Source organism: Aedes albopictus, chromosome 3 (assembly GCF_035046485.1).
Source record: "Aedes albopictus strain Foshan chromosome 3, AalbF5, whole genome shotgun sequence".
Taxonomy (NCBI): domain Eukaryota; kingdom Metazoa; phylum Arthropoda; class Insecta; order Diptera; family Culicidae; genus Aedes; species Aedes albopictus.
The window spans coordinates 50,347,231-50,367,084 of record NC_085138.1 but is presented as its reverse complement, the minus strand read 5'-3'; the positions used below and the strand labels follow the sequence as shown (position 1 = coordinate 50,367,084).

The window sequence follows — 19,854 nt, the reverse complement described above, 5'->3', positions numbered from 1 at the left end:
GAAGTTGCTGCATCCTGGTCTTTCCTATTCGTCAACTAATGGGTAAGCAGGATATTACTCTACATGCAGAGGACCAACGCACACTTGGAGTTTTCGAACGGAAGGTGTTACGTACCATCTACGGTGGACTACGTAACTATGGAAGACGGGACTTGGAGAGGGCGAATGAACCACGAGCTGCTTCAGCTGCTGAGAGAATCAACCATCGTCCACACTGCGAAAATCAGGAGGCTACGGTGGGCGGGTCACGTCATCAGGATGTCGGATAGCAACCCGATTAAACTGGTGCTCGAGAGTCATCCGACCGGTACAAGAAGACGTGATGCGCAGCGAGCTAGGTGGGTCGGTCAAGTGGAGGACGATTCGCGGAACCTTCACAGAGTACGGAACTGGAGACGCACAGCAATGGACCAAATCGAATGGAGGCCTTAGTCTCACCAGTAGGTAACAAAAAAGCTCCAGTATACTTTTGGCACAGACAAACAGAGACGTATCATTCTACTAATTTCTCAACTTTCCTTTTAACGGCAATAGTTAGCAAATCTTACGCTCAAGGTCGCATCGCTCACTCACTACTGCAATCTACTTAGCAGTTTGCGAAATACCTTATGTTCTACCTGGGGTGATTACGCTTTCGAGACGATGCTTTTAATCGCAATGTGTTTCAAGTGAAACCACTGTTTTGTGTGCCTGAGCAGTACTAGGTCACTTTCTTTTTGGAAAATCCTCAACTTTCATCTTTGACCTATGGCACTCATCTCATGGCACTCTAAATTCGATATCGAAAATACTTTCATTTTCGTAGCCCAATCATCGACAACAGGTGGTAAAATTTCTAATTGACCTTTCCATCATTTCTTTTTATTTTCCAATACATGGCTAGCCGACGGATATCAGTTGAAAACGCAAACGCGAAATCATGTCAATTCTGCGCCGCCGCGCCATATTTATTCACGTGCAACACGCGCAATCAATCGCGTTTGCTTCCCCATCATCACCTCATTACAGCATTACTGCCATCATCGTAGTTCTCCGTTGAAACGTTTTTTTTTTGTTACCTGTGTGAACATGTTGATCTCATTATTTGCCGCCGCATGATGGCGCTTCGAAGTCGGGAAAAGTCCGAAATAGCGATGGACGATCGACCATGATGTCTTGAGAAAGTGGTGCGTTACCTGTGTGCATTGCGATCGATTTTCGCTTCGGTTGCAGTTTCCACCGATAAGTAAAAGACAGTTCACGTTCAAAAGATATTGAGACGGATTTGAATGGTCACAGTTTCCGGGTTATCGTCATCGTAAGCGCCAGCCGTATATTGTATCGAAAATTGAGCTCGCAATGCCTCTGGTGAAGGTTTTCAAGACTTTTATTTAGGAACTTTGGATTTCCATGGAAATTTTTATGAGAAATGTTTTAGGCAAATCATGGAAACTTGCAGCAAATGCTTCGGTAATGGCTTTGTGAACTTCTGTAGAAATTTCTTATATGAAATACTTTGAAAATTCCGTCAGCAACTTCCTTTTGTTTTTTTTTTTTACCACTCGTGCAACAAACTGCCCATTGTAAAAAGGCAGTTTGTTACAAGTTGGCATATTTGATTAAAAGCAGTAGTTGAGTGTTTTTGAGTGTCCAAATTTACTTTGGACCAATCAATTAGAATTGAATCGATTTGGCCTAGATCCACTCGCCACTGCGAGCATAACAAGCCACATATAGCCCTGACTTTGAATACTTTTCAAGTTCAAGGGGAGAAAAACTTTGCATACACCATATGCGACAATATTTATAAACACTCTTCCTCTAGAACGACCACCGATAGTATGGCGTTTAGCTGAGAGTTGTTTATGTTTGGAGAAATATCGATCGGACGCGCGATCAAAACGCAATGCGTGTTGCAAGCGACAGTCCATCTTGGGTTTTCTTTTTGTTCTTCCATTTAGAACAGATTACCTCTTACGGAACGTGGCCTATGTATCGATGGATAAAGACAGGAATCCATCTACTGATTCATTTAAGGCATAGATTTAGCCACTCGTTCAAGGCGAGAACCTGGGGTAAGGAACAATCGATCCAACTGTGATTATGAGTATTCGTACTACAGGGGTTCTCGAACGAATTTGAGTACGAGACATTTTCTTCATATATTTGAGTACGAATCAATCAATTGGGAAACTTCATTTTCATCACGAATTAGATCTTACCCCACCACTTTATATTGATAGTGTGTGAAAATTTTATTTATGGGTAGGGGTTGCAAATATGGACTATGGTGGGGAGTATACCATATTTCGGATAAATATTCCGAAGGTGAACCGATCTCTCCCCACCACTCTTTAGGGATATTCTGTAGGACCCGTATCCCGATCAAGACCGATCGTGGATCCGATCTCTCCCTTCCATTTATCACGGATAAATATTCCGAAGTTGAACGAATATGAACCCGATCTCTCCCTTCCATTCATCACGGATAAATATTCCGAAGTTGAACGAATATGAACCCGATCTCTCCCTTCCATTCATCACGGATAAATATTCCGAAGTTTAACGAATATGGATCCGATCTCTCTCTTTCATTCGTCACGGATAAAAAGTCCGAAGTTGAACCGAACTCTCCCCACCACTCTTTAGGGATATTCTGTAGGACCCGTATCCCGATCAAGACCGATCGTGGATCCGATCTCTCCCTTCCATTCGTCACGGATAAATATTCCGATGCTGACTCGATCTCTCCCCACCATTGTTTTTAGGGACCCGAATTATCCCGATGCTGAACGAAAACTTTTTTTTTGTCATGGATAATTATCACGGACGTGGTCGGATTGAAAAATAGAAAAGGCCCCTTTAGGGTCGGACTTCATGAGGATGGTTTGCCTTCAAATTATAAAATGATGGGTTCGATTTTTATGGGAACACAAGGGATATGGAATGATGTTTAGTTTTTAAGGAAGAGAAAAACTATCGGATTGAAAATATACTTTTGGTGTGTAGAAACGGGTTGGGTTCCAATAGAATCGAAGTTTCATTAGATTTGAATATTTGTTTTTAACTCGCCATGAAAAATAAAAGTTTATCCCGAGCTCAAGATTTTTTCTAGGCGCAGGGGCTGAAACGCATGCAAGTTCGGGGGGAAAATTTTGGAATGCGATTGGTCAAATGAACCGTTTGAGTTCATGTAATCAACCAAAAGGGGAAATATGATGAATATGATTGGTCAAATGAATCTCTTTGATTCAAAAAGACATCATATGGGGAAACAGCACAAATGAAAGAAGGATATATGCACATCTCTTTCCAGCTCAGGAACTCCAGGATTCTTTTCTGATTCCAGAGTGGGGATGATTGAAAAGTGTAGTGCATATGTATTGTAATGAGAGTTGATGTGTAGGTTGAAATCTCAGGATATAAAAACCGCTGCCGGACCCTTGATCTAGGAAGTGCTTAGAATTTTTTTCAAGAGTTGTTATTAAGATGTTGAGTCGTTACAGAGCTTAGGGAAGTTATTTAGGGAGTTCTTAGAAAGTGATATTGAAGTGTATAGTGAAGACCTCGGTGAAGACATAGCATTAGACTAGGAAGTTTGTTTTTTGTGTGTGAAAAAAAAGAAGAAAACAGGAAGAGTAATCATTAAGCTCCTGAAAATCTGACATGGAAAACGCAGCTAAGTATAAGAACTAATAAATAACCTATTTTAAGGATTCATTTAGCTTTTCCACAAAATATCACATCCGAAAAGTACATTTTTTAATTTTTTTTACAATCGCTCGAGATTGGGGCGGTTGCACTCGTTTGATAAATCGTATGGTCAATACTTCGGGAATTTCTTCAACATTCTTCTGGAAACATCTATGCCAATTACTACTGGAATTGAGTGGTTATTTCATTGGGCATATCCTTTGGAAATTGATTCGCAAAATTTCTTTGGGGAATTCCAATTTTTATTGGATTTGAAACAAAATTTCCTTTAAGGCTATTTTTTAGTTTTTTTTTTGCATTTTTTTAAACTAATTCGGCAATTTCTTTGGAACTTTGTCGGATAACTCTTTTGGAAATTTCTCAGCAGTGATGCGTAATGGAAAATTGATTTGGGTTATTATTTTTGAAAATACCTACTGCATTACCGTGGGCTTCGTGACCGTGCGGTTAGTAGCGTCAGCCATTTATGCGAGTAGTGAGTTCGATTCCCACTCCAGTCGGAGGAAAAAATTCGTCGTACGGAAAATACTTCATTGGGCAACTGCTTACATGTTATCCGTTGTCTAGTGTATGTTATGTTCAGTCTGTACAGTCTCTGGCTGTGAAGACGATATGTGCAATTGCTTTGCAAATTTATCAGGCAACTCTTACGGGATTTTCTTCATAAATTTCTTTGGGAGTTTCACCGAAGGGATTGGAAATTTACCTGACAGTTTTGGCAAGGACAATGATACACTATGCCCAGGGAGTCGAGAAAATGTTCCCGACCGGAACAAGAATCGAACCCGCTGTCGCCGGAATGGCGATCCTAAGCCTTGACACTAGGCTAACTGGAGACCCCTACTTTGAACATTCCTTAGTCAATTCGTTCGTAAATTTCTCAGGCAATTTTTGAAAATTTCTCCGATAATTCCTATGGAAACTCCTTTGGTAATTCCTTACAGAATTCCGTCTGTTATTACTTTGGAAGTTTTATTAGATATTCTCTTACGAATTAAAAAACATTTTAATGGAGTGTCCGGAGAAAATCTCGAAGGAATTACCTAAGGAATTTCCAAAAATCAAGGTGATTACCGGAGAAGATCTCAAAAAATTGCTGAATAATTTCAAAAGACCAGGCCAGTGGGCTAGTAGTCATCATCAAACTACTAGTACCTAGCCGTTCAAAACCAGGACGTTAGGCAAAGGGGTCGTCGTTGTGATTGTGTTGTTCAATTATGGCCCTCTGTTAAATTTCAACTTCTATTCAATTTCTCTCGTTGCACACTTGCGATTCTATCCACCGTTTCTTTCATTACTTTCGTTACTCCCTCCTTCTTTGAGTAGTATTAAGTTCACCGAGAAAAGCCAATAAAATTCAATTATCATCAATTTCTATAGGAGTTACAAGAAAAAAGAAAATCTCCTATGAAAATTCAAAAACTTTTATTATATTGATCAAATCTCCTGAAACAAGTGACCTTACAGTTGAGGTCGAAATACGTATCTGTCAAAGGATGCAAATTCTTAGTGGAATTCAAAGGAACAATATTTAACGCGATTTTCTTTTTATTTACAGATATTCCCCTAACAAGCCCAGGTTAATCATCATCAAGTAATCTTTGAAATGGCTTTGAACATGAGATATACGAGACTCAGAACAAACTCGTAGCTCTTTACAATTCAAAAGCAATATAGGGAGCAAATCTTGCACTTATTTGTTTTCTTGAAGAAAGTTTTCTGCCGTTTTAGCAACCTTGCCGAAACGGTATCCTCTTAAGGCGAAACTGGAAGCATTTCCTCACTTTTTGGTTTTTGATTTTTCATTAAATAACGAAGCAATATTTTCAAAATCGGTTTTCGTGCACATGTAGAGTATGGATCAAGGTATCTTCTGATTTTTTTTCGTAGTGGAAAATGTTTTTCGTTTTTGCAGAAACCATTTTTGAACAAAATTTCACAAAAAAATGGTTTCTGCAAAAATGGAAAACATTTTCCACCTCAAAAAAATTCAGAAGATACCTTGATCCATACTCTACATGTGCACGAAAACCGATTTTGAAAATATTGCTTCGTTATTTAATAAAAAATCAAAAACCGAAAAAATGAGAAAATGCTTCCAGTTTCGCCTTAAGTGACGCTTAGACTATCTAGGAAGGTGCTTAGATCTCTAGCGCCACGAAGTGGGCAAGTTTCAAACTGAATTGAGGGGGTTTACTTATGAGTAAATGAGGATTAAAGTTTTTCACCAATGTTTCACTCCATTCAAAACATATGGAGTTTCAAAATCGACCCAATTTCCTCCGATTTATTGTAATCTTTCTAATCATCGGAAAAATTATCTCAAAAAAGTTCCTAAAAGTTGGAAATCTGAAGAATTTTTTGATATGTTCAGTTCAAAATCGACAAAATGGTCACTTACACAATTTTGTATCTGGGCCGTCTTACTCTAATGAGAAACTGTGCTAAATAGAGTATTCTTCGAAGTGGTTCAGAACGTGAGATATTTTACACTTAGGTTAAACTGAACATCCTTCTTGGTAGCTTTGCTAAAAATACTATCTTTCTAAGCTTTCCAGATCGTGAGATATACGACACCTTGACACTGAGCTCACTACAGCGCTAGCGATACGTGAATAAATTTAGAATTAAATTGCTTTCTACAAGAAAACTTTTATTCTTCCGAGCAACTTTGTCGAAGTCAGATTTCTTCTGAGTGATCCAGAATGCGAGATTTACGACGATTAGACTAAACTAAACTAAAAGCTCCTAAGAACACTAGTTCCACGTAGTAAGTGATTCTCGAACTAAAATATTTTCTATGCGAAAGCTCTTAGTATTCTGAGGAACTTTGCCGAAGACAGTATCCTTGTATGTGGTTCAGAACGCGAGATATGCGACGTTTACTCTAAACTGGTAGCTCCCAAGAACACTAGCGCCCCGCAGTGAGTGAGTGATTCGCGAACTAAATTGGTTTTCTATGCGAAAGCTCTTAGTCTTCGGAGCAACTTTGCCAAAGACAGTACCCTTCAATGTGGTCTAGAACGCGAGATATACGACGTTTAGACCAAACTGGAAGCTCCCCCCAAGTACACTAGCGTCACGCAGTGAGTGATTCTTGAACTAAATTGTTTTCTATGCGGAAGCTCTTAGTCATCAGAGCAACTTTGCCGAAGACATTATCTTTCTAAGTTGTCCAGAACACGAGATATACGACGTTTAGACTAAGCTGGAAGCTCCCAAGAACACTAGCGCCACGCAGTAAAGCCTGTATCCGCAATAATCGGGACACAGAAATATAGCTGTAACTCTGCAATAGATCAATTAAAATTGCTCAAATTTGGCCTGCCTATAGCTTAAGATGTGTTCATTTCACCTGCAAAATTTCATGTGAATGGGTGCAGTACTTTTTGTTGTAGCAATGAAACAGTAGAACGCGTGCAATTGAATTTTGTACAGCCCCTGGTTTAGATTGTCAGCGCTGTAACTTTTGAATTTGATAAAGGAAATAGCTGAAATTTTGAACATAAACCTCTCAATCTACGTTTCTTGCATGGACAAAATTTCAAAAAAATCGATGCATTATCAACAATTTTATGTTCGAAACATATAAAGGGGCTGACCGTGATTTTAGCCCCTCAGACAACAGCTAGTCAGCACCCCTTATTGTTTCGATTATATTGTTGAAAGTACTATACCAATAATCATCAAAATTTGCAGGCGTAATACACACATAATCAACCACCTTCTGTGCAAATTCCATGAAAATTGGAAGATACATTCAAAAGTTATGAATGGCCAAACATCGCACATGAAAAACGCGAAACATGTTCACTAACACTAACCTCTATCAACAGCAGTAACTTTCAATCCAATTGATAAAAGTTGATGAAATTTTACAAGAAAGTGTCTCTATAAGTATCATAACTGCTTACAAAATTTCATGATTATCCTTACAGAACTTTGAATTGTAGCGGAAAAGAACCACTTATTATGCGAATGAAAATTGGTCATGTTTGTACAAAATCTTAAAAACCACGTCAGTTTGATTCTCATCCACAGTTAAAAGTAATGCATCGATTTTTATGAAATTTTGCACAAATAATAAACAAACATTGAAGAGTTCTCAGTTAATTTTTGGCCAATTTTTATCGATTCAGTACAGAGTTACTGCCGTACTTCTGTGTCCCGATTATTGCGGATACAGGCTTTAAGTGTTTCTCGAACTAAATTGTTTTCGTTGCGAACGTGTAATCCAAACTTTTAGCTCCCAACCCAAATAACAATCAGCATGCCTAGAAGATTTATTCATATTCATGTTTTATCCTGGTTTTATACGAGCATGTGAAAAAGCTGGTTGTTCTATATTAGTTTTATGTGGTAGTTTTTTACTTTGCACCTTTGGCATTCCATAAAACTATCATATAACTTCTGCTATAAAGAACTTCAGTTAACCTTCCAGGACGCGCGCCATCAAGCAACCGAAACTGCACCGCGCTCACGCTGTATACGAAAAGCGAGGTTTTTTGGTAGTGTTGTACTTTTTACAACAGCGCGCGCGCTGAAGGGTTAAAGACTTGCAAGTAGTCATGAATTGGTTTTACCACTTAGTATATACCATTTCAATAAAACTTGTATTTGCGATTATTGTCGGAGTGATTTTTTTTGTAAATAAATATACAAAACTGTGAGGCAATGCTTAAAACCAACAAACAATTTCGTGGCCGTAACATAGAGCAATAAATGCTGTGATAAAACCGTTAGTTCTATCATGACCTCAGTTATGGCCACCTTGGGAGGGTTAGCCCTATTGGAGAAATCATTAGGGACAGATAGTTTTATCAGAAAAACATGTCGCTTAGCCGGGATAATTTATGTAAATACAGAAAAATCATCACTCAATTTTATGATTTCACGTACAGCTTAAGATCAAACTTAACGATTCAACACGTTTCCGCCATATTATTTTCAGAAAAATTACATAATGTTTTTGAAACTCTGCTATGTTGAAAAACTTTTTTCACACCCAATTCTACCGAGTAAATTAAGGAGAAACTTCAGAGAATACAAACATGGCTGCCACAATGGCCGACTTGGTCCCCTACTCACGTTTTCAAGAGCACCAATCTTGAAACTTCGTAAACAAATGCTCTCGATTTGGAAAAGCTGCCTCTTTTTGAAAGTGAGCAAAGCCAGGATAAACAAGTGCGGCTTGATTCGATGCTTCGTTCGTCAGATTTGTGCCTTTAAAGTTTGTATGCAAAATTGCAATGGGATTTCTTGATGTTTCACCTTAAATGCATTCAACTTCCAATTAATGCACAGTTTGTGTGGCGCACTTTTTTTTTGTCATTATCACAGTCACATTTATCACAAATTTCCCGTGGCATGTCTCCTAACATGTATTAAATAGGAAATCAAATCTTAATTCCAGATCGGCATCTTTCCAATTCATGGCTGGATAAACAACCAAGTATAATTTATTCTGACGATCGAACATTGATAGTGAAAAATAATCAAAACAAATATTTGACAAGTCAGAATAAAACCAATAAAGGTTGTATCGGGGATACGATAAAACTATGATACAACCCGAACTCCTAAGTCGGTTTGTATAAGAAGTCCTGTAGATCATAATAAGACTGGGCCAACTAGCCAGATTGTTGACTTATGGAGGCATAAAGGAGCTATGGTTATTGTTTTTCAATCGCTAAAAAACTTCTATAAAATCAAAATTGTTACTTGAGAAGAACACTAGCGCCACGCAGTGAGTGATTCTCGAACTAAATGGTTTGCTATGTGGATGTTCTTAGTCTTTTAAGTAACTTTGCCGAAGACAGTATCCTTGGAAATTGTCCGGAATGCGAGATATACGACGTTTAGACTTAACTGGAAGCTCCCAAGTACACTAGCGCAACGCAGTGAGTGATTCTCGAACTAAATTGTTTCTTATGCGAAAGCTCTTAGTCTTCGGAGCAACTGTGCCGAAGACAGTATCCTACTAAGTGGTCCAGAACAAGAGATATACAGTATGCGGCAGGAAAAAATGCGAAAGTGTTTTTCAACTTCAAACCTCATTTTCGTCCATTTGGCATTAACCAATCTATGTTTCAACGTTCCATGATCTATAATAGGCTAGTTTTCTGAAAAGTTAATTAAAAAATTTCCCATTTTGGTCACTAACCTTTACAGGGCGGCGCCTGAAGATGAAGACAACCAGAATTTTCAAACCGCAGAAAATCGCACAGGTCGCTAAATTTCGCATCTTATAAAATTTTTTTTTTTGATTTTCTCTACAATATCATCAAATATATGTACTTATTTCATCTTGTATGTGAAACTACATGGCTCTGGATCAGTGTGGTCTGGTTGTTCATCGAATTTGAGCTAATTTTGTTACTGTTATAGTCATTTTGTTTAATGACCATTGGGCGCGCAGTTTATTGATATCCGCTTATTAGGCCTACATTATCACATGTTAAACATCAAATATGTTCATTTTTATTTTTCAGTACTAGAATATAGACATTGACTGATACACTGTAATGAAAAAATACACATATATATCCTATATTTAGCGTGTAATAGTGTCTTGAACTTTTCGCATTTTTTCCTGCCGCATCCTGTACGACTTTTAGACTAAACTTGATGCTAATAAGAACACTAGCGCCCCGCAGTGAGTGATTCTCGTACTAAATTATTTTTCATGCAAAAGCTCAACTAAACTGGAAGTTCCCAAGTACACTAGCGCCACGCAGTGAGTGATTCTCGAACTAAATTGTTTCCTTTGCGAAAGCTCTTAGTCTTCGGAGCAACTTTGCCGAAGACAGCAGCCTTTTAAGTGGTCTAGAACACGAGATATACGACTTTTAGACTAAACTTGAAACTTATAAGAACACTATCGCCACGCAGTGAGTAATTCTCGAACTAAATTGTTTTCTATTCGAAAGCACCTTATCTTCGGAGCAACTTTGCCGAACACAGTACATACCCATCTAAGTAGTCCAGAATACGAAGTCAAGAAGTTTCTTAACGATTAGATAATAAACAAAAGAGATAATAATGCTTGAAATCGCGTTTTATATAGAAAGACAATTACACCGTCTTCGACCAGAGGCCGCATAGACTGAACATTACTAACATTAGACAACGGACAACACATATAACACCCAGTGGCCCAGTGGATAGTTTTCCGTTTGACGAATATAGCTTTCCCCGACTGGAGCGGGAATCGAACCCACACTCCGTGGCTTACGAGACACCCAAACGACTGACGCCGCTAACCACTCGGCCACGAAGCACACAAATGATTCATAATGACCCTAATGCACGACGAAGGTGAACCTTCCGTTAGTCGCGTTATAGACCATCACTGCCAGCACCACGCTAATGTTGAGTACAAAAAGCGAGGATTTTCAACGTGTTGTACAATACAACAGCGCGATCACTCGAGGGTTAAGCTGTATTTTCACAATTTAACCAAAAAAAATTTTTTCTATATTTTAGTGATAACACAGACAAACAGACGTAACACTTCGAACATTTTTCTATTCAAATCATAGTCACGGACCATCGCCCATGTTAAAAGTCTGGTTTGGCCAACCATCAACTAGGTGGCGGTAGTGGGTAAACGTCAAGCTCGAACAAAAACGATGCGAGCGCCATGGATGGTCAGTTTTCCAACTATCAAATTTTGAAATTGACCGTTCAATCGATGTACGATGGGAATTATTAGAGTGTTACGTCTGCTTGGCTGTGGTGATAATTTTAGTGATAGATATAATAAGATGTCGAATGTTGCAAGTCACCCTGTATGATGGTACATCAGTGGCGTAGCCAGAAATTTACACTGGGAGGGGTTTTTGATGATCAATTGTAACTTTTTTTTATTAGTTGACACTCACATTTCGTTAACAGCAATGTTCAATGATGAGTGTCAAAATAGTGGCGCGGCCAAAAAAAAAATCAGAAAAAAAAGGTTTTATGGTGAAAAATTGTTTCACAAATTTTGGCCGGGGGAGGGGGGGGGGGTGTTGTTGTGGGTTTGTTAAACCCTAACCCCTCCGTGGCTACGCCATTGGGGTTCGTTCAAATATTACGTAACACTAAGGGGGGAGGGAGGGGGTCCAGCGCTGCGTTACGCTTCATACAAAATTTCAAAATTTTCCATACAAAAGTTGTTACGTGGGGGAGGGAGGGGGCTTAAAATTTGAAAATTTTGCGTTACGTAATATTTAAATGAACCCGTGGTACGCGTACATAATGATCTAATTTAACGCGTGGAGCTGTTTATCCATTATACAATTCATGTAAGTAGATACTAAAAATAACACTCAATCCAATTTTTATTGGAAACAAACTCACCGATTGAGATCGAACCGTGGCATCTCGACATCATCTCGTTGGTCCTCTACGACCGGTCGAATATCGGAGAGTTCGGATTCCTCATCATCATCATCGACGATACTGACGATGGTCGTGGTCTCACTTGCCGGTATCTCTGTCGTCGCTTCGGCACTGTGTTTTTCGACTTGTTCCACCGGAGTTTCCGTCGCAGTATCTTCCTGGTGCTCCAACCGGAGGCGAGCCATCTTCTGCTCACCGGACTCGGTGGAAGAAGGTGACGCCGAAGCATCCCTGGTGGGAGCTACCACGGTCGTTGGGGCATCTGGTCGGGTGGGAGGTGCTTTTGGGGCGGCCACCGATGGTGCCACCGTAATCGAAGCGGGTGCTATCTCGGTTGGATCCGTCGTTTCCACCACCTGTCTCAGCTCGGCCACCGTGGCTTGCTCTGAAGATGCATCCTTTTCGTTATCATATCCATATTCTATAACCCGAGGCGTGGACGCTTTATCGGTTTCGAAGTCGACGGTCCGAGTGGTAGGCACCGGAGTGGAAAGTTCAGATTCGGCGACTGAAGGTGCAACGGTGGTTGGATCCTCCGCTTCTCGTTTGACAATGAGACCACCCTGGACCCTGGGAGGCGTGACCACAAGGAGCAACCCAAAGGCCAGGAAGCCAACCAAAGTTGAAGCTAACGTCCGTTTTCGACTGTTGCTGCCACTTCGACAGGGTCCTAACCGAAGGGTGGCCACGCCTGTTTGCACATTTCGTCGCATGGTTTGATGTTGAGTCCCTATGAGGGATAGATCCCAGTAGATGGGATAGCTTCGTAAGAAGAGAAAGAAGTGTTTTGCTGGGTGAAGAGAAATACTGGCCACTGGGCTATTTGGAGCTATTTCAATGGAGGTGTTCGGTACTGGCAGTCGGTGCCTCTTTCGTTCATTTCTTCGGCTTTGGGATGCTTTCTGTATCACATCGTCCGACGCTGGTGGATCGGTCAATTGCTTTCGGAGCTGCTGTTGCCTCTATGATTGACACCCATGGAAGTTGTTACTCTCATTTCGAGTCACGATCGGGCATTTCTGCAATGGGAGAAATTGAAGGGAGAATCGAGATTAGATAAATGCATAAGTTAGCACGGGTCAATTGTGAGTTATGTATATCGAGAGATCTGATAAGTAATACTTGTGCACAAGCTTGTGCATCTATGATGGTAATTGACATTAATGATTTAAATAGAGCATGCATAATGGTCGTCTACACTGAAAAGATATGGAATAGATTTTAACGGTTTTGTTGAACCCTGATTCTGTCGTAAAAATTCATGATGGGAGATATCAAATGTCTTTGTCAATCGATTAAAGCAAATAAATAAATATTTATAGATTGACGGATACATTATTCGCAATCAGTATGGACTCAACGTTTCTAGATCCTAATATGGATAGTTGTAAAAGCGTGAGTACTGGATATCTAGCATAACCATGTTGGAAGTAACGAGTTCGATTCCCGGTCGGTCCACGAACTTTTCGTTACACATGTGAAATGGTCACTGGCAGAGGAAACTGTCAGTTAATAACTGTGGAGGTACTCGTAGAAAACTATAAGCTGAGAAATGGCTTTGTTTCAATGGGGACTTTACGCAAAGAAGAAGAAGAAGAAAAGGATGGATTCTACGGTAATTATTATTACCTGGAATATACCTGATCTTGATGATCGATGGTTTCTGAATTACCTTGAATTAGTCCTAGCAGATCAGCAGGATTTCGAAATATTTTTTTTTATCTGTATTAACGAGATTTTTAGCCCTAGGCTAGCTCATCTCGGGACCCATACTTTCCTTTCCTTCCGAAGGAAGAACACACATTTTGCGAGTTTGTCGGGAGTGGGATTTGATCCCAGGTCCTCGGCGTGATAGTCAAACGTTCTAACAATCACACCAGGTCCGCTCCACCCACACAGAGATTGTCTTTATCATTTGTTTCATTTCTTCTTCGGAGGCGTCGTTTGCAATATTGGAGGTGTAGAAATCCCTGGAGAAAGATCTAGAGGGATCCCAGAAGAAATTTCTAAAGGAATTTTGAAAAACAATCCGTGAAGGGGATCCCTAAGAGAATTTCGGAAGGAGTTTCTGGAAAACATTCGAAAAACAATTCCGGGAGGCGTTCCTGGAAGAGGGGAAACCCGGATTAACAGCATTGAAGCATTCCCGGTAAGAATTCATTGCACAGTGGGTCTGAACCCATATTTACGAGGAAAGATGCATTCAGCACTTTCAAATGATTTTTTAGACAAACATGGTCTTTTACAAAGTTGTTCCTAATAATAAGACCCTCTTTCCAATGTGCATGAAAAATAAACTTTTTTTATTTACAAAAATATCCATATATGTAGATTCTTGAGCAAAGTGGTAGATCTATCAATTTTGAGCATGTATTGTGTTGCTTTGAAAATGACCGATCTAGAGATATTTTTTTGAATCAGCTTAGGGTGGTCCAAGAAAACCCGATTTTCTGGCTGAATCCTTTTCAGTTTCCGTTTCCCATCAAAGCCGCCCAAGAATCACTATAGAGCATTCGAAAACGCGTCATTTCGTGCACAAAGACTTTTCCAGCATTTAAAAGAAGAAATATTGTTATAAAACATATCAAAAAATTAGAGAGGTGTTATTTCTGTAAATCAAGCATAAATAGCTGAAAATTGCAATTTTTTGTATAAAATCATCAGTATCTTAAGGCCAGAAAGAATAACATTTTTTTTTTCTTCTAATTTGTTTATTTATTTGGCTCAACTGTTTAATAAAAACAGAGCCGAGAGTCTGAACAAAAAATGTTTAGGAAAAAAAAATACAATTTTTTAATAAAAATTTGTCGTGCACATTTTTTTCTCGCGGCCCTTCCAGAGCCGGAGCCAGAGCTTGAGCCCGATCCTGAAGCCGCATATTGAGCTCGTCGCTGCTTCGCCTGAGGACCTCCTAAAGCTTCCAGAATCGCTTGACCCACTTCTTCTAGTGTCGGCACGCTTTTCTTTTGTTGTATGTTCCTATCCGTATGTTGCATTTGTTCGCAGCCAGCGGGTGCCTGGCCCGAACCAGTCGCCTCCGTCGGTTGGTCGAAACTTTTCTCCAGGGCTTCTATGATTTCCCCTCCAGAACCACCGGTTCTATCTCGATACCAGCCACAACTCCGGCATTCGAAGCTGTATTTCATTTTTTCTTGTTCTCTACATTCCGCGTTTTCTTCTGAGGACACCAATCTCTCCGATGTCCAAGCGCGTGGCATAAGAAACAAGTGTCTCTAAGGCCATCGTAGAACACGTTTCTTTTTCAACCGAGAACATCAATTGACGGAGGGATGTTCTTCTTTATATCCATGTGGATATCTCGCACACCAGTGGAAAGATAAACAAGACCTTATTCCACAGGAAACTTTTCCCTGACTACACGTTCTATTTTGCCAAAATCTTGTAGTATCGTGGCTAAACTTTCATCGCTTATTTCCGGCGGCAGGCCAAATACGCGGACGTACCGCATATCGGCACCCGCGGGTAACATCCGAACTTCAACCGACTTGCCACAAGAATGCTCGTGGCTCCGCATTCCGGGGAAACAAACTTAATGAAGAGCGAACGATCACGTACGGTCTTATAAGCTGCTTCCATTGAAAGCAAATCCGAATCTAACCGTTTCAGAAAATTCCCTATTTCAGTCCAAGAGGGTCTTGAACTACCCGGCGGGAATCGAAACTGAACAGTATTCATCATTTCGCTCATTTCAATTTACTGCTAAAACTGCGACACAAATGTGCACCACCGACCGAGCGAGGAAAAGTGAACGACCGACAAACAATGCGATGCGCGCGTGCGAACAACTACCATACAATGAGGCAGAAGACGAAAAAGGTCCGGGAGCGATTTTGCATGCGACTGCATTGGTCAATAGCAGCGACAAAACTGAAAAGAATGACATTTGCGCAAAGGAGGCAAATCTTTGTTGAAAATATGGTCAACCACTTGGAGCACCGTAAATTACCCAGAGCGGGTCTTTAGATAGGCTTGCGGGTAAATCATTCGGGGTAATGGGTCATTCGTGGTAATGGCATTCGGGGTAATGTCCTACGCCATTAGAAACAACTTTGTCCTCCCGAGATGAACTAGCCTAGGGCTAAAAATCTCGTTAATGCAGATAAAAAAAAAGAAAAGAAAATAAAAACTTTGTCCTAAACCACTGTGCATTGAGGAATCTCGGGTTGAATCTACAGTAATCCCTGTAAGAACCATTGTAAACGTCCTTGAGAAATTCCTGGAAGAATCTCTACATAAATCCCAGGAAGAATTTCAGTGAAATTCCAAGGATGAGTCCTTACAGAAACACCGGGAAGAATCATTGCAGCAACCTCGGGATAAAACCATGGAGGAATCCCAGGGGAAATTCCGGAGAGGATTCTGGAAGGAATGTCTTGAAAACTTCAAGGATGAGTCCCTGAAGAAGTTTCGCCACTCCCACTACGATCCTAGGAGGAATTCCATGAAGAATCGTGGCAACAATCTTTGACCAGTCCAAGGAAGAATCGGGGAAGAAATTTCTAAAAGGAATCCCTTGAGCAACTTCGAAAAACAATCCTTGGCGGAAACCCGGAGAATATCGGGATGAATCCTCGAAGGATCCCGAGAGGAATTCCGAAAAACATGAGGTAATACCAGAAGAAATTCCAGAAGGAATGCTGGAAGGAATATCTGGAGTAATCCTACAGACATTATGGAGGAATTAAAAGAGACACACTCCATCTTCATCAATGTCCCATTGAAGAATGACGTAAAATTTTCTTCGACTTTAGTGGGAATCGAACCCACACTCCGTGGCTTACGATACGCCTAAACGGCTGACGCCGTAAAGCCCACTGATTAAAATAGTTACTTTTATAGAGTATCCCTGTAGAAATCCTTTTAGAAGACATGTCGACCGAGATATCAGTGATACGAAAGTATAACTACGCCATCGGGTGTGTGAAGTGCACAACGGGTGAAATCTGACTTGGCTTTTCTAAATTGTTTGTTGGTGGCCAGGCATGCAGACTTATACGGTAGCGACTTAGCCTTATCAAGAATCTACAGCAGCACAATTCTTCTTCCTTCTAAATTCGACTACCTTATATGTATGAACTTTCAAGCGTCAAAACTACTGAATAAATGAATAAAGCTGCTTGAAAAGCTAAAGAGCAACCTGTAACAAGCTACTTAGCTCATAAAGTATCGGGTTACCTAGGGTTTGGGTACTAGTAGTGGACCCCCTAAGCCATCGAAATTTACTTCTGCGGCTTTTTAGCTATGTTAAGGCAGTGGATTGTTCCAAAGTGGAATTTTTTAACAAGTTTCACGTCCCCTCTTGATGTGAAGACCACCAAACATACAACATTAATAAATTATTCCAGAGAAATACGCATTTGAAAATATGTACGCATCGATGTTGCCTATAATGGACACCACCGAGGTTCATCATAGGATTACACAAGTTTACAAAATAAAACGAAAGTCGTGAACTTCTGTCAACGACCAAAATTTTTGAAGCACAATTTAGTGCTGATTTCGAAACCGACCTTCAAAAATTTTTAAGTAGAACAGGTTTTGAATTTTAGCTCAATATCGAGTTTTGCAACTTTTCAAAATATGTAATTTACTAAAATTCAAATATATTGCGTTTTGTTCAACCAATTTTTAATCTTTTTCCATAAATTAAAAGCTGAATACAATACCATTCGATCATCTCAATACAGGTTTTGCGTCAGATTGATGAAATTCAAGATATTGGCGATTTTTAGGGACGATCTTCTTAAATTTTAGCAAAATTCCCAAAAAATTTTGAAGAAATGCATTTTTTTCAATAAGAAAAAACCAACTTAAAAATTCTTTCTCGACGTTTATTTAACATATCATATGTAGGCAATCCCGAGCAGAAGAGAATAACAACAGCATAACAAAATGCGTTATTTTGGCAAAATAACTGCATAATGGAATTAGTTATTTTTATGTTATTAACATAACATATTGAGTTATAAACTTGTCTGTCATAAGCGGCAAAATAACAAGTCACATAACAAAAATTTGTTCCTGGAAAATCAATTTAATAACATGTTTTGTTAGTGTCAATAACAACTTAATAACAGTGAATTAGGGAAATATTTCAATAACAAATATTGATATTAAAGAGTTATTGATAATATTCCGAAAGCAAAATTAGTTATGATATCAAACAATCGCACATGCTGTTGAATAGGATGCTAAAGTGGAGGCGATATGCGTACACTTTACCCGTGGTTAAATGAAAGCATGTACGCATATGGCCTCCACATTAGCATCCTTTTCTACATCATATATGACTTCGTGTTGGCTGAGAATGCTATACATATTTAGACCAGCATGTGAGAATGACGGAACAATCATTGCGAACTTCGGTTTCTCTCTTCCCTCATAGGCGTATTTTCAATTATTCATGTAATCGTTTACCACAAATAGGTAGATCCGACTTCATCCTCTGGAATAACAGGAAAAACATGTGAAAATACAAAATCTTTCTGAAAAATTCTATTCAAAACCATCTACAATTTTGGATTCAGCTTTCTGTATTAGCTTTGTTCAAACAAGTTTACTCAATAACTTTGAGACATTTTTATCATTGAAATTCTCTTGTCAAAAACGGAATCTGGAACGTCCCTTCCAAACCCCACCTTAAATATCGTCTGCTATGTTCTCGTTTTGATGTATGTAGGGTGCTGCGCCACTTGGGCAGTGGCTGATATTTCGGGAACTTTTTAGCCACAACTCAGTCAATTTCAAACATCGCGGCGCCCAGCAGCGACTTGGTTTTGTACACATTACAGCATCTCCATGTCACGTAATATACCACACCTCTTATCAAATGTGATACCGTAAGCATAACTCGCGAAATACTGTAAATAACGTTGTTGAATGACGTAGGATTTATTTCAAAACTTGTTTTAGTTTTGATAGCAACAGCATAAAGTATTTGTACACTCTCAATAATACAATAATAACCAAACTTGTTGCACAACAAAATGTAATATTGAAATGTTATTTAATGGCTGTATACCAATAGCTTGGTCATAACAAAATAAGATTGTCCAACAAAACATGTTATGGAAACGTAATGTCTTGATAATGCAATAATAACAAAACGAGATATAAAAACAGGTTTTGTAATTTCGTAGTTATTAATTTGATATTCCCCTCTGCTCGGGAAGTTACAGTAAAAATTTCAGCTCAATCGGAGCATTGATTACGGAGAATGAGATGTTTGAAGTGAGCGACTTTGCTTAAAAATAGAACAAAAATCGATTTCAAATCAAAAACCTTGTATGGAAAGTCGAAAAAATTTCCGCTCTACTGTATTTTTTCTCTTTCGCGTTTTCGAACTCAGGGCATAATTCTACACCAAAAATCATCATCAGCTTACCGAATTCAAAAATGCTGTAAACTAGTGTTATTTACAAATATCTTGGCGCCTATAGTGGACCCCCCATTTGATGTCCATGTTAGCTGTCACGCTTCCGACGGTGCCTGTAGTGGACCCTCCCTGAGTGGACTATAGTGGACCCTTTTGTGTGTTTACATTCATTAAATAGTTAAAATAACCGATTGTTGTGGCCACTGGGTTATTTGTTTGACAGGAACTGCTGTGTAACAATGTAATTGATGTTCCCCCGGTGGAAGTTGCCTGGAAACAGTTGATTTGGGCATTTATATTTGAGTTTTTGTGAAGGGTGTCCACTATAGGCGCAGGGTCTACTACTAGCACACAACCCCTATGTTAACCATTTGAAGCCG

The 19,854-nt window shown here is 39.5% G+C and overlaps 1 protein-coding gene across 3 annotated transcripts in view; it reads right to left on the bottom strand.

Moving 5' to 3' along the window:
- Window positions 1-19,854, bottom strand: part of LOC109398743 (uncharacterized) — a 175,869-nt gene that overhangs the window by 15,994 nt on the left and 140,021 nt on the right. For all 3 annotated transcript variants that reach the window (XM_062859131.1, XM_062859132.1, XM_029870501.2), the window contains one exon: window positions 12,037-13,097. In XM_062859131.1, the coding sequence (XP_062715115.1) occupies window positions 12,037-12,791 (755 nt within the window). In that variant the 5' untranslated portion in view covers window positions 12,792-13,097. The remainder of the gene's footprint in view (window positions 1-12,036; window positions 13,098-19,854) is intronic.